Consider the following 13,647-nt stretch of genomic DNA (forward strand, 5'->3'; position numbering starts at 1 on the left):
AAGCCAATATATATTTTTTTAAATAATGTAAAAATGTGAGGGCTATGGGGTGGGGCTTGGGGTGAGGGGTTTGGGGTGTGTTAGGGGGCTTAGGGCTAGGGCAGAGGGTTGGGGTGTGGGAGGGGTTCAGGCAGAGGGTTAGGGTGCAAGGGTGAGGGCTGCGGGATGGGGCCGGGGATGAGGAGTTCACGGTGCAGGAGGGGCTCAGGGTTGGGGCAGAGGGTTGGGGTGCGGTGGGTTGAGGGCTCTGGCTGGGGGTGCAGGCTCGTGGGGGGTGCAGGGCCAGAGATGAGGAGTTTGGGGTGCATGCAGGCTGCCCCTGGCTGGGCCCAAAGAGGACTCCCCACCCCCCCACATGCTGGCAGCAGCAAGCTCCGGGGGAGGGGCCCCTTTCCCTCCCCCCCGGCAGCACACTTACCTCACACCACTGTCACTGCACATGCTCCTAGGGCCCTCTTATGTCCAGGCAGCCCCCTCACCTCCCCTAGGGTGGGGGTAGGGCTACCATCACAAGTGCGCCTCCACCCCTGCTGCTACCCCTCACTGGAGGTGAGGGATGGGGCTGCCCCTTGCCCAATGTGGGGCAGGAGCAGTGACTGTGGCAGGGGGACCCCCTGTGCTGGTGGAGGGTCCTGCCGGAAAAGAGAAGGGTCCATCCGTTCAAGGCAGAAGGGCAGGGGCTGGGTCAGCCTGCCCTGGCACTAGTGGTTGGGGGGTGCTAGGACACTGTGGCAGCAGTTGATGGTGGGAGCTGGCAGAGCGCAGTGGGGAGCTGCAGGGAGCAGCAGCCCACTGCCCAAGGTGCAGGGAGGGACGCTTGGGGGAGATTTGTGGGGCTCTCTGGGGGCCATGTCTCTCCCCTAACATTGGTAGAACCAGGCCCCCGGACCCTGAATATTGCTGGAGCCTGGGCACCAGAGGCCCATATAACTTGACGCCCCTGATAACTTTGTAGTACACAAGGAAGAAACTTTTTTTTTCTTTCATATGCACTTTGAACACAATTGATAAATACACCTCTACCCTGATATAACGCTGTCCTCGGGAGCCAAAAAATCTTAGCGCATTATAGGTGAAACTGTGTTATATCGAACTTGCTTTGATCTGCCGGAGTGCACAGCCCCTCTTCCCCCCCCCATAATACTGCTTTACTGCATTATATCTGAATTTGTGTTACATCGGGTGGTGTTATAGCAGGGTAAAGGTGCATTGCCCTGTGTCTTTTGCCCTATGTTCTTGCTGCTTCACATCATTTGAGCATGACTTTATTGCCATACTATTGGGTATTCATTCATATAGAGCTTAGAAAGAACTAGACTGATGTATTCTAGGTACATGAAGTTCCTCTTCCCCATTCCTTAAGCCTAAATATAGGTACCAAGAGACACACATTGAAATTAAGTTAACAAGCAATACATTTAGATGAAATACAAGAAAACTCTATTGACATTGTGATACTTCCTGCCATGAGTGTTTGAATCAGATACTGATGCTAGATGTTAAAGATATGGACCAGTGGTTTGATTTTTCTATGGCAAATGTTATGTTCTTATGGTTCTTCATCAGCCAGCGGAAGGGCACAAAATCTAATACATTAATTGCAGGCAGCAACTCTCTCTGAAATGAAACTTCTGCCGCCCCCATCATGGGCTGTAGTTACCTGATCTTTTAAGTACTGTAGTCCTAGGACAGCTTGTCCTTTTGTAAAATCATCAGGCTCTAGCTACTGCTATGAATTTTGAGAGATTGCCCTATAGCATCATTCAGATTTCATTATGTTTCATCTACTCATATTGTACACATACCTCTTGAACTCACTGTTCATGCCTTTCCTAATCTTCTGTGTGCAGAGGAAAAAATAAAACCACCAGAAGGTGGAGTGTGTGTCAAAACTACAGGCCATTAGAATGATATTACAGAAGATGACAATTAGCTCTATTTTTGGATCTAGCTAATGTAGTCTTTTGCTGCACACATTTTCGAAAGATAGTTGTAGCAAATATAGCACATCCAGAACTGCTTGTGAAAACTTGGACTTAAGAACTGAATATTTTAAAATAGCAGAAGTCCTAACTGACAATACCAGTTGAATACATTCTGGATTATAAATAAATTGTAAGAATACTTTAACAGATTTCCCATTTTCACGGTCATCTTGGAGAACTTGTGTATAAGATGACTTTATTACTTAATTGCATATAACTTAATGACCATCAGCCACTAATAGGTTATTCTGAGAAAGAGGCATATCTGTTTTTAAACTAAATAAATCCTCCATTGATGTCCTTTAATATTCTCAAAGCCAGTGCTTTAGAGATTCTGTTCATGTAGTATAGGTTTTTGTATTTCTCTTCCTGATGGTGATAGTTAACAATCCAGGCTATTCTAGGAGAGAATAATTTATATTGTTGGACCAGTTTGAGGAGACAGGAAAAGGAAAGGGGTTATAAGGAACACTGGGAGGTAGTGAGTCCCTCTTAGTCTGCACCCTTCCCCCCACCCCCACCATATATTCAGCTACTTATCCAAGAGAGGTGCATCTTTTTGAATATTATCAATTCAGGTTACCCAAATATTAACTTGATGTTTACCATGCACAAGGGATTCTCTGAAGCTCTTGCACTGCAGCAGTATTTCTGCTTCAATGCTGATCTCTCTTTCTCACTATTAGGATTGTACTGTGTTATGAACTGAGATAAGGAATCTGCAGTGCAGTACTAACTCGTGGTGAGTTATCACAACAGTGCTGCATGCTGTTGTCTTTTGTTTCTAGTTTGTTTAGTTGGCATGTGAACAGCCTAATCCTCTTGTAACTTGTACAGTAACAACTGTTATATATACAAAAAGAGAAGCTGCATGGATCTCAGCTGCTATTTTCTAACCTATTTGACTGCAAAAGAAATGATGCAGAGGCCATAGTCTCCATAAGGTATAATAATTCAGAGGATCCCATGCAAATGGAGACTACAGATTACTTAGGGTGTGATTAAGCAGTCTGTCTGCTTTGTCTTTTGGAGTAAATGCTGGTAATGATTATTTTTCTTTCCCCCCCCTTGCTTTTGTACTCTCAATAATTGTTTCAGAACAGCTAATGGTCACTTTTTTTGATACTGTGAGATTATAAAATTATTATGAACTTTGTGTGTATTTTATATTTAATCATTGTCAAAATGTTATAAAAACACAAGTGGAAAAGATCCTAAAATTAATTTGAATCTTCTGATATTACTGCTGAAAACATCCCTCTTGTCTTCCAAAATATCAACAAACAAAGTTAACAAACCTACTGCTTTATGAATGTGTGGTTTATAAACTTTGAAACAGGCAATCTAACTCACTCAATTTTTACAGAATTATGGAAGTCAAACCACTATGTAGACTGTGTTAATTGAATAATGGGGGGGAAAAATGAGAAATTTAAATTGTCTGATGTAAGAGGGAAAAAAATCCGTTTTTTAACATGAAGTATAATGTGTTCTTAGAAGAGCAAGTTTAACAGAGCTCTACCTTGAAGAAGGGGAGAAATGTGAGAGGCTGTATGGAGCTCCAGCTTTGGGTTACTGCGAAGTGTCCAACAGAAAAACTTTCATGTTTTTTCTCAATGAAAACAAACTTTTAAAATAAACAGCTTCTAAAAATGAGTGTAAATACCTTAAATGACAAGTGTGAACAGACTGCCAAATTTTGTAAAATGAGAACATTTCTATTAGTTAGGAATTGCTTTTTTGCGTGTAGGTTGATGTACAAGGAAAACATTTAGTCTGCTTCTCTTCCTTGTTAGAACTGTCTGTCTTACATGCTTACTTCATAAAAGAGAAATATTATATGGATATAAACGTTTGCAAAGAACAGAGTGTAATAGACATTTGATGATAAAGCTTCGCATTTACTCATTTGTATTTGAAATACTCCCAATTTTTGTAGTGAAAGTTGAGGACTGAGCAGTGTACATGTGAAGTTAAGATTTTGTTTGGGAAAATTCAGTGAACCAATGGATTGTCGCAAAGATACTACAAGGAATCCATAGACTTGTAATAAAAATATCCAAGATGGACAGAAATCTTTCACTGGGAAAGTGCACTAGTGGTTGCTTAAGGGTCAGATCTTGCTCCCACTGAAATGAGTGGTATAATTCCCACTGATTTCATTGAGAACTGAACTCTGACCAAAGAAAAGGAATAGAAGCAGCTGATGCTTCATTGTGTCTGGTGAGAAGGAATTTGAAGAAAGTCTCTAACTCCTTAAGACAAGCGATCTTCTGAGCTGCAAGTGCTGGCCAGTGGCTCCTTTTAGTGTAGCAGGGTGTAACGGACACAGCAAATTATAAGATTGGTTTTGATTGCCCCCTGGATCACCTGGTCAAGAGTGAGTTGGGCCTAATCCACACTAGAAGAGGTTTGCCGATGTAGTTATTTCTGCAAACTTCCTAGTGTAGATTCAGCCTATACTAGTTAAAAAAAAAAAAAAAAAAAAAAAAAAAAAAAAGCTTTTGCTGGTTTAGCTTACACTGGGTCACCAAGTGAAATAAACTATACTGCAAAAAAGCACATTTATGTTTGTATAATCACATCTACACTAGGACTTTTACTGGCATAGAAATGACTTTAAAAAAAACCCTCACCCTTCACTGATGTTACTATACTGGTAAAAGTTGTGTAGAGCTGGCCGTCATCTTAGCACATAGTCATAACTCACAAGGTTTAATTGTTGCAATAAGCGTAAACATGAAGCATTCTGGAGCGGTTATGGACAGCATTTCAATATCACTATAACTACTTTCTGGAGTAGTGGAAGTCATAAGTTCTGTGTTTGCTCTCCACAGTCCCTAGTGAAAACAATAGTGCACAAGACTGTAAAACTTGTAAATAAAGGAAATAGGATCTATACTGTGTCTGTGTCCACTTATTTTTGTCTCCCAAGAAAATAATCTACTTCTGGGATCCAAACGTTTGTGGCCGCTTAGAAGTTGTGACAATATCTTTTACAGTGTGTCAGTATTTCACTGTCACAGCAAAGTGGTAGAAAGCATCCATTTCATAGCAGACGTATCCTTTACAGATACGTTATAGATTTGTGTTCTGATAGCTTCTTGCTGTTCATATACTTTACAAAGAAATGAAATATGCTTACTTTGCCTTATCAGTTTATTTAAATACATTATTTATCCTGAAACTTGAATTTAAAATAGAATTAACTGTCTTCTGAAAGTACTATTCTGCCTAAATTAAGCCTCAGACACATTTTTTACGAATTTCAAGTTTGGTTTTGTACTCAGATTAGAAAGCCTTCTGCAGCTTCCTACTCGGCCTTTTGAGGTCTCAAACATTTGAGCCTATTGAACAAAGGAAAGTGAAATGGTGGTGAAGAACTCTAGGACCACGAATGTCTGAGGATTCTTACTTGTCATTCATTGATTCTTTCACAAAAAGAGTGGATTTGAATTGGTGCTGTTGGCTTCCCCACCTGCATACCATTATCTAGCAAAGGCATAGTTATAACTTCATGCAAGAGAAGACAGAAGTTGTTTAGAAGAACTCATAGGCACAAATTAAAACATTCATCTCAACCATTCTAAGTTAGCCATTGCAGCAATAAAGGAGAAACAATTGTCTCAGAGAAAAATGTATATTCTGATTGCAAGTACATTATATGAATAAGAGAAATGTATACTTGCTGCTCTCCAAAAACCAAGTTATTCAGTATAATGTTTCTTAGAAACACGAGTGATACAGCTCAATTCAGTATCTAACAATCTAGGCTTGGGCATTTATCAAGAAATCATATTATTCTTGTTAGTGAGGGTCATAATCTGAAAATTAATGCAATCAAAAAATCACTGTTTTAATTATATTCTTCCTGTTTCCTAATTGCAAGAAAACCAGACAAACTGAGGCATGTGTGTGACCTATAAAACATAGACTAATTCCCTTAAAAGACAAAGTGCAGCCCTTGAACTGAGTAACTTAAAACAAACAACCCAAAACCTCTGCTCATGCAGGGACAGGAACTGACTTCTTTCTCATTTACACTAAGGTATTTTTATTTTCCGTGGAATCACTCCTGATGCTCATTTAGTGTATGAACCAAATGGGGCCCTTTGTGCTGTAAGATGTAATATATCTGTGGCATGTTGTACATTATACGGTTAAGTCAACCATAAGCTACCTTCGTTGACCTAGCCTGTGGAAGCATCTTCACTTAAAATTGGCCCCTGCCGACGTAAGTGCCTCCCTATGCCAATTTAGTAACACCATCTCCCCAAGTAGACTCATGCTTGATGTAATTAGGCTGACATAGTGTCAGTGTGGACACTGCATTGCTTATGGCGACTATTACTGGCTTTCAGGAGCCTTCCTACAGTGCCCCTTGCTGACAATACAGTCATATAAGTGCTCCTAGTGAGGACGTGCATTGCCATCACATAGAACCAGGTGGGAACATGCACACAGATGATTTAATAAATGTGGTGGCAACATAATTTTGTAGTGTAGACATGGCCTACATTTAAAAAGTGCAATACCAATTAGTTTATCACTATTATTCTGTCTCTTATGGCCTGCAGCAAGTATTTTTAGGGGTGGGACAAAGTCATTGCCATTTCATTGTACTTGTGCTTGAGCTCTTGTCAGCCCTTCAAGTAATTATCAAGATTTTTAGTTGTCAACATAGCGTAGCTCAGGGAAGAACTTCATATCCTCCTTAATTTAGATGACTGACTGTTAAAAGCAGATGGCAATTCGCAGGCAGAAGTCTCTACACAAATATTTCAGATTTTCTGGGATTATGTGATTTCTAATAAACATATACAAGTTTCATCTGACTCCAACCCACAGTTTAAAATGTCTGGAGGTCATTGTCAGATCAGATTTAGAGTGTTTGTGCCACCAAGGAGAATGTACATTCTTTAACACACTTATCAATCAATGTATAGAGCCAAACAAGGGCTTCTGAGATGGGTTGGGTTTTTTATTTTATTTTATTTTTAGAACCTTCCCAAAGGATTTAGCCATAGTGCCCTTGCTAATGGAAGGAAATGCTTCCTCAGGATGAGTTTAAATGAATTTAAAAAAACAAACAAACTGACTTTACGAAACCCTAATCATATGTCACTTTTGTTTACATTGGTGCTTTAAAATAACTTCTTTCCCTAATATGAGGTTTTACCCCTACTTTTCCCTCAAAGTGCATCTGATCAGTTATCTGTGATACCTGTGTATCTCCAATTCAAGTAACTTGTGCTACACAGACCTTCCAGGAAATCATTTTGACCACAATGAGCATTATGCAGCCCACACTCTTAGACAAAGCACCCTCGAACAGAAAGCAAAGTACTGTTTAATGGTCTTAAGAGCTGGCAAATTGAGAGAACTGGTTGATTATTAATAATGTATGGAACTCTGAGGATGGATCAACCTCAAGTTCTGTCTTTAATAATACTTAAACACTAGGTAAATCAGCCAAAAGTATGGCCTACTATACTGTAGTGTTTTAAAACAAGCTATTACACAGTTGTCGTGTTTGGCTGAATTGGGACAGTAAAGATTTCCAGTCAGAGCATGGAAATTCACATCAGGAACCGGTTTTTTTTTGTCTTTGTTGCACAGAAGAAATATTGGAATTCTTTGATAGCTGGATTAAGATGATGAATCAACCATGACAGTGGTAAAGGAGGTGCAGCATAAGGGCCTTGACTACCCATTTGCCTACTGACTAGACTAAAGAACAGTACATCTCTCATCTGAACAGAAAAGGTTTTGTTAATTTGATAGTTTGTACAAAGCAGTTCAGATAACACACTGCATATCTGATTCTTCTTTTTCAGATGTGCATCTTTTGAATAAAGGATTTTACAAAGGTATCTTTGCTATAGGAGGACTTGGAAAGATCCTGGAGTGCATGAGAAAAACGATTAGTGGTTTGATGTCCTCTTACACAGGGCAAGAGATTGGAAACAGTAGGCTTTCCCCTCCTCAACAGAACAGCTAAAGGGACTGAGATAGTCAAAATTTGTGAAAGATATAGTGAAAGCTGATTAGTCCCTGCAAGTAATCTAAGAACCAAGGGACCTCCATCATACTAGAGGGCAATAAATATAGATCCTATACAAATAAATGCTCTGAGGTACATAGCCAGGAATTCAATAGATTGGCTGCTGTGGCTGGATTTTAAAAACTGGCTAAATTGACTAAAAGTTTCGTAACTCTGGCAGGAAAATGTGAGTAATTATATTTCATTCTTCAGGGTATGAGGTGCTTCATACATCGTCAGGGTGCATGAATGAATTTATTTTATCCCCAGATGCATTGCCCAAATGATCGGATGTATTAGGACTATGTGTTTGCAAATGCTGTAGGTAGGATGATAAAATAATGACCTAGTATGGTTTAGCAATTACTCTGTTTCAATTTATTTCTCCTCTTTTGTACATTATATTTGTACTTCCCATGTATGTCACTGGTGAGTAAATCTAGGAAAACTATAACTATCAATACACCATAATAAGGGAAGAGTTTAAGTTTTGTTGATTTCCTTTGTACTATAAGCCTAATTGAGGCTCCTCTCTAAGATTTTCCTCCACCTTTCAATTTCAAAACTGGTGAGTCTGACTAGTGAGCAATATTCTTTGTTCAAATAACCTTGAAATTTGATTAAATCTGTTTAAGATACAGAAGAGAAGAATTTTCAAACTGTGCTGATTAATGTTTCTTATTGTTTGTTTGCCAAATCCTAGCTACAAATTCTTTTTTTTAACATAACTTTATATGAGGCTTATTTGGAAAGCTGTTGGATAGATGTAGTCATGGAATCATACTTCAGATGTAGAAAAGTAAATTTCTTAGAACAGCATCATGGAATCCAAAATTCCAAAAGATCATTGGGGTTCTGCTCTTTGGAGCTCCTAGGCTGTACTGAAGCAGAGACCTTGATCCACAGGGGATATATATGGAGGTTAAAGACCTTCTCCTCTTATAGAGGTGCAAGGCGTCCAGCTGTAATTCTGCGAAGTCGGAACAAAGCTCAATGTATTCCACTGGAAGTTGCCAGCTCCTCACAGTCAACTCTAGGCCTGGCATTCTTTGAAGTACAGTATGCAGGTTTCTTAGGCTGCTTCCACTCTTCTTTCCATCCCTTAGCCTATCCCAACCCTAAGATGGAAAGCCCTGTAAATATCGGGAGCTTCAGAGTTTAGGAACTCTGCAAGCACCTTGAGGTATGAAGATTTTAAAAATCTATGGGGGAAAGGGCTTGGAGTCATACTGATCTTTAAAAGGTCTTCACTGTAACCTCAACTTATCCAGACACATGCCCCCTTAATGCTAGCTGCTCCCAGTACCAGTTTGTCTCCTCCATCTTCTTTCCTTCTCTGCAACTTCTCATTTTTTCTTGATTGACATGTACTCTAATAAAAATGTATGGAGTTGTCAGAAGGGGAAGCTACTCCACTCACCCATAGGACATAGAAAAAGTCCTATGTCTAAAGACCTAGGAAGCGTTGTTTTCAATCTCCTCTAGCTTGCCAAGGACCAGGCTATACACAGTCTGCAGAAAAATTTACTTAATTCCTGATTAGACAAATATATTTATTTGTCTAGTAGTCACAAAAATCCCACTTGCCCCAGAGTGAGTGATGTTTAAACACAAAGTAAACATATCTATAAGTATGCATCTCCTGAGCCCAGATAGGTACCTCTAGCTTTCAAATGAAACTAGCAAAGCTTACTGTATCTAGCAATGTTGAAGATATGTGTATGAAACCCAACTGTACAAGTGAAGTATCTCAGCTACGCACTTTGGACTTTGTTAAACTATAAAGTCCTTCATTTGAAAGTAATGCATCTTACAAAGTAAGTTTGAAGGGAAAATGGAAGGCTGATATTGTAAGAAGGAGGTTTTTGTGTGATTTTTATTAACTGAGTATTTACATACATTTGGTTTTCTTTGAAGTAAAATTTAAACTCCTAAATTTCTTACTTTCTAATCGTTTGTGTTTTAGTAATTACAGTGTTCCTTAGAATCTTTTTACCTTTCAGTTTTATAAATGTAATGATGAGACTAACATGAGTGAGTGAATTTTATTGTTGGTTCTGCTAAGCTGCACAGATAAATCGGCCATCCTTAATATCGGCTATTAAGAGTGGCCTGTTTGTACTGTAGGGATCTGTTATTGCTAGTGGATGATAGGGATACACAGGAGATACGGAGTGGTCTTAAATTTTCTTTTAAAGATTTTTTTCTCCCTGCAGCAAAGAAAATAAGTTACCAAGGAATATTAGAAAAAGAAATGCAGTGCTACAGCCTGGCATTCTGTTAGTAAATTACACGATATGCTGATACTCTTTTGAAGGCTGCACTAGTGCAGGGCTCTAGAAATATTTCAACACTTATTTTCACAGGTTTTGCACATTTTCAAGTACTCCTAATTACTATTTTTTTTATATTCAGTATACAATTCAAAAGTAATTGTTTTCTTTATATTTTCTTTATATAAGCCTTGTTAAGCATAATCTATAAATATGTTTTCAAGCTGCTTTGTTGGAACATTTGAAAAATTACATGAGTAAACTTCAGTGTCTTCTTCTAGGGTTGTATATTCATCTGATAAAAACATTAGGGAAATCGAGGAAGAGACTCTGAGGAAAAGAGTACTGGAGCCCAGACAAATACAGGAAAATGAAACCCTTACATCTGGTAGTCTTCAGAACACTCAAATATCAGGTGTAAAATGCATTGGAAGTGATAAAACGTTTGTTAATCAGCATTTTCTGGACGGAGCCATAGAAAGAGAATTTGTTTGTTCACCTAATACTGAAGATGAAATTCTAGAAGCCAGTCATGCTGAAGGCAATGTAACTAAGCCAGGTGAAGTTAGAATTGTGTGTGCATTTTGCTAGTTACCTAAACACCAGTGTAGGTTTGTTCAAAAATTGTGGGTAAAGTTTATGGTTATTGCACTAACAAGACCAAGATGAATATTCTTTGCTTTGGCCCAGATCATTCCCTCATGCCCTGAGTAAATGGGTGTTCCATAGGGAGCATATAGGAATGTGGTAGAAACTGTATCCCTTGCACTCATACTGCTACAGAATGAAAATTTAGCAAAACACCCTGAGGAAGAGGAGCATTTCAATTAGTGCATTTGCATTGGTGCCAATGCCTCTTCTGAGCTACAGCAGATGTAAGCCCAGGCCCCTTTGATCCAGTGCTTCCATAGTGGGTGGTCCCTCTTTTTTTCTTCACTGCGGGGAACTTCATTTGTTCCACTGCGTTTCATGTATATGTAGTGAGTTGGGGGGCAGAGCCAACTCAGTTCCATATAGTCCTGCAAGTGGGGAAATGTAAAAATATCCATTTTTCATTTTGTGAGGAGTTGACAGCCTTTTTCTCTGATGGCAGAAGTGAACTTAAACTTCTTCAGAGATCAATCTCCTTGAAACTGTATGTATGGTTTGTATAGAAAAGGGAACAAACAACATACATCTTCACGTACAGCAGTAACAGTAGTACTTCTCTTCCATTGAGCTCCAAGTGCCAAGGGCTGGTAGAACTCCCAATGTCTCAGTTAAGAGTAACACACAGAATTTATTCCCCACTACTAGTAAGTTTGCCTGAAAAGGCTTTCATCAAATGTGCATTTCAGAAGGAAATAAACTATCTCATGTGAAAGCTGTAGGATGGATATAAAATATGTTGTCTCTTTAGTATGATGGATCCTTTGTTTCAGATGCCTGAAATTGTTTGCAACTTCAAAGTAACCTAGTATAAATTGGAAGAAATAAATAACTCTTTTCTCCCATTTACAGGTAATTCTGAACTAGAAACAGCATCTGGGTTAGGAGAAGACTTAATGATGCTCTACAAGAAATGTTGTTGTCCAGATATTAATATTTGGATAGAAGGCAATCAGTTTCAAGCTCACAGGTATTTAAATAAGTAATGAATGTAGAATGTAAACTATTTCACCAGCAATCCTTTCTGTATAAAACACTGTTAATGCTACCTAGCTGTGTTGCTCTACAGCAGTGTTTCCCAAACTTGGGACGCTGCTTGTGTAGGGAAAGTCCTTGGTGGACCGGGCTGGTTCGTTTACCTGTTGCGTCTGCAGGTCCGGTCGATCGCGGCTGCCACTGGTCACAGTTTGCTGCTCCAGGCCAATGGGAGCTGTGGGAAGCGGTGTGGACCAAGGGACGTACTGGCCACCACTTCCAGCAGCTCCCATTGGCCTGGAGCAGCGAACCGCGGCCAGTGGGAGCCGTGATTGCCTGGAACTGTGGATGTGGCAGGTAAATGAAGTGGCCCGGCCCGCCAGGGGCTTTCCCTACACAAGCAGCATCCCAAGTTTGAGGAACTGCTCTACAGGTTTAATATAATAAAGTATTCTTAACTTGATGTCTTTAAATTGTTTTGTACTGTTAGAACTACTATAATGGCTTTGCTAGTTTCACCACAGAGACCGGTGGTATTTTTGTAGTAACTGAAGTGCTTCCTTGTGATTACAGCTGTTGTTCTTGTGATAACTTTAAGTCCTTGAGAAAATATAATGTGCTTTTAATATTGTAGCTCTGTGTTTTTTACTTTAGGTGCGTTCTAGAATAAATTATAGTAGAATTAGGCTGCAATATATTTATTGCAATAAAACCAGTTAAAGAAAACTAAATACAGCACACTTACAACTTGAAATCCTGTAAACAAATCTATCCTGTCAAAATAAATAAATAAAACTACAAGTCAGTTGATACTAATTAATTCCTCATAAAACTAACCCAAATAAACAGAAACCTCCCTGGATGGAAAGGAAAGATCTTTGGTGTCCTGAAGATTCCATTTCCATTTTTTCCTCCCCTTGCTACCTGTCCACAAGAGAACAGTGACCGCTTCAGTGAAGCAGAGGTGAATGTTGTTTCCTTGTCTCAAGAGATTTACCAGCCCTTGATAACCCAGAAATCATCACTCTACTTAAGAACCATTTAGGACTCTCATGTTGCAGTTGATAAAGTTGAGATAGCAATTCTCTCCTGTCTTCAGTCAATTTATAACTTTCTGGAGAAAAATATCAAGCTGTAGCCACTGGACTCTCTCCCTGCAGTTGTGATTGTTAATTGCACACAAATTGGGAAATCCCTGGTTAGGTTAGGTTAGATTCTCTATGGTGGGGTCCAGTTTTCTGCTGTTGGTTTTGATGTAGGAAGCTAGAAAAGAGCTAATTGGCTTGTTTTAGAAAGCCACAACCTCTATGTACATTCCTGAGCTTTCCCTATAGCAAGAGGCTGCAGAGAAATGGAGGAAGCATAAGAGACATGAAAACTAAGGTCAGATCTACGATAGGGAGATCTGGCTCTTTTATGGCCCCTTTACAAGGCCAGAATGGTGCAGAAGGGTTGCTGGAATGACATGCATCCGATGAAGTGGGTATTCACACACAAAAGCTCATGCTCCAATACACCTGTTAGTCTATAAGGTGCCACAGGACTCTTTGCTGTTTTCTTGGAATGATATAGAAATTATGGCCGATGCACTCAGAGCAACCTGAGTTCTGGAAGATGTGAACGTAAAGCTATGTCTGCACTGCACACCACTGGTAGCAGCATGAACGTATGTGTAGCCACGTGCTGCAATGAAAAGCAAGCTGTGTTCACACTGCAATGTATA

At 39.5% G+C, this 13,647-nt stretch overlaps 1 protein-coding gene across 2 annotated transcripts in view; it reads left to right on the plus strand.

The window, feature by feature from the left end:
* BTBD8 (BTB domain containing 8) overlaps positions 1 to 13,647 on the plus strand; it is a 61,835-nt gene that overhangs the window by 14,360 nt on the left and 33,828 nt on the right. For both annotated transcript variants that reach the window (XM_075067789.1, XM_075067790.1), the window contains exons 3-4: positions 10,583 to 10,860; positions 11,802 to 11,919. In XM_075067789.1, coding sequence (XP_074923890.1) covers positions 10,583 to 10,860; positions 11,802 to 11,919 — 396 coding nt within the window. The remainder of the gene's footprint in view (positions 1 to 10,582; positions 10,861 to 11,801; positions 11,920 to 13,647) is intronic.

Source organism: Chelonoidis abingdonii, chromosome 7 (assembly GCF_003597395.2).
Source record: "Chelonoidis abingdonii isolate Lonesome George chromosome 7, CheloAbing_2.0, whole genome shotgun sequence".
In the NCBI taxonomy this organism is placed as follows: domain Eukaryota; kingdom Metazoa; phylum Chordata; order Testudines; family Testudinidae; genus Chelonoidis; species Chelonoidis abingdonii.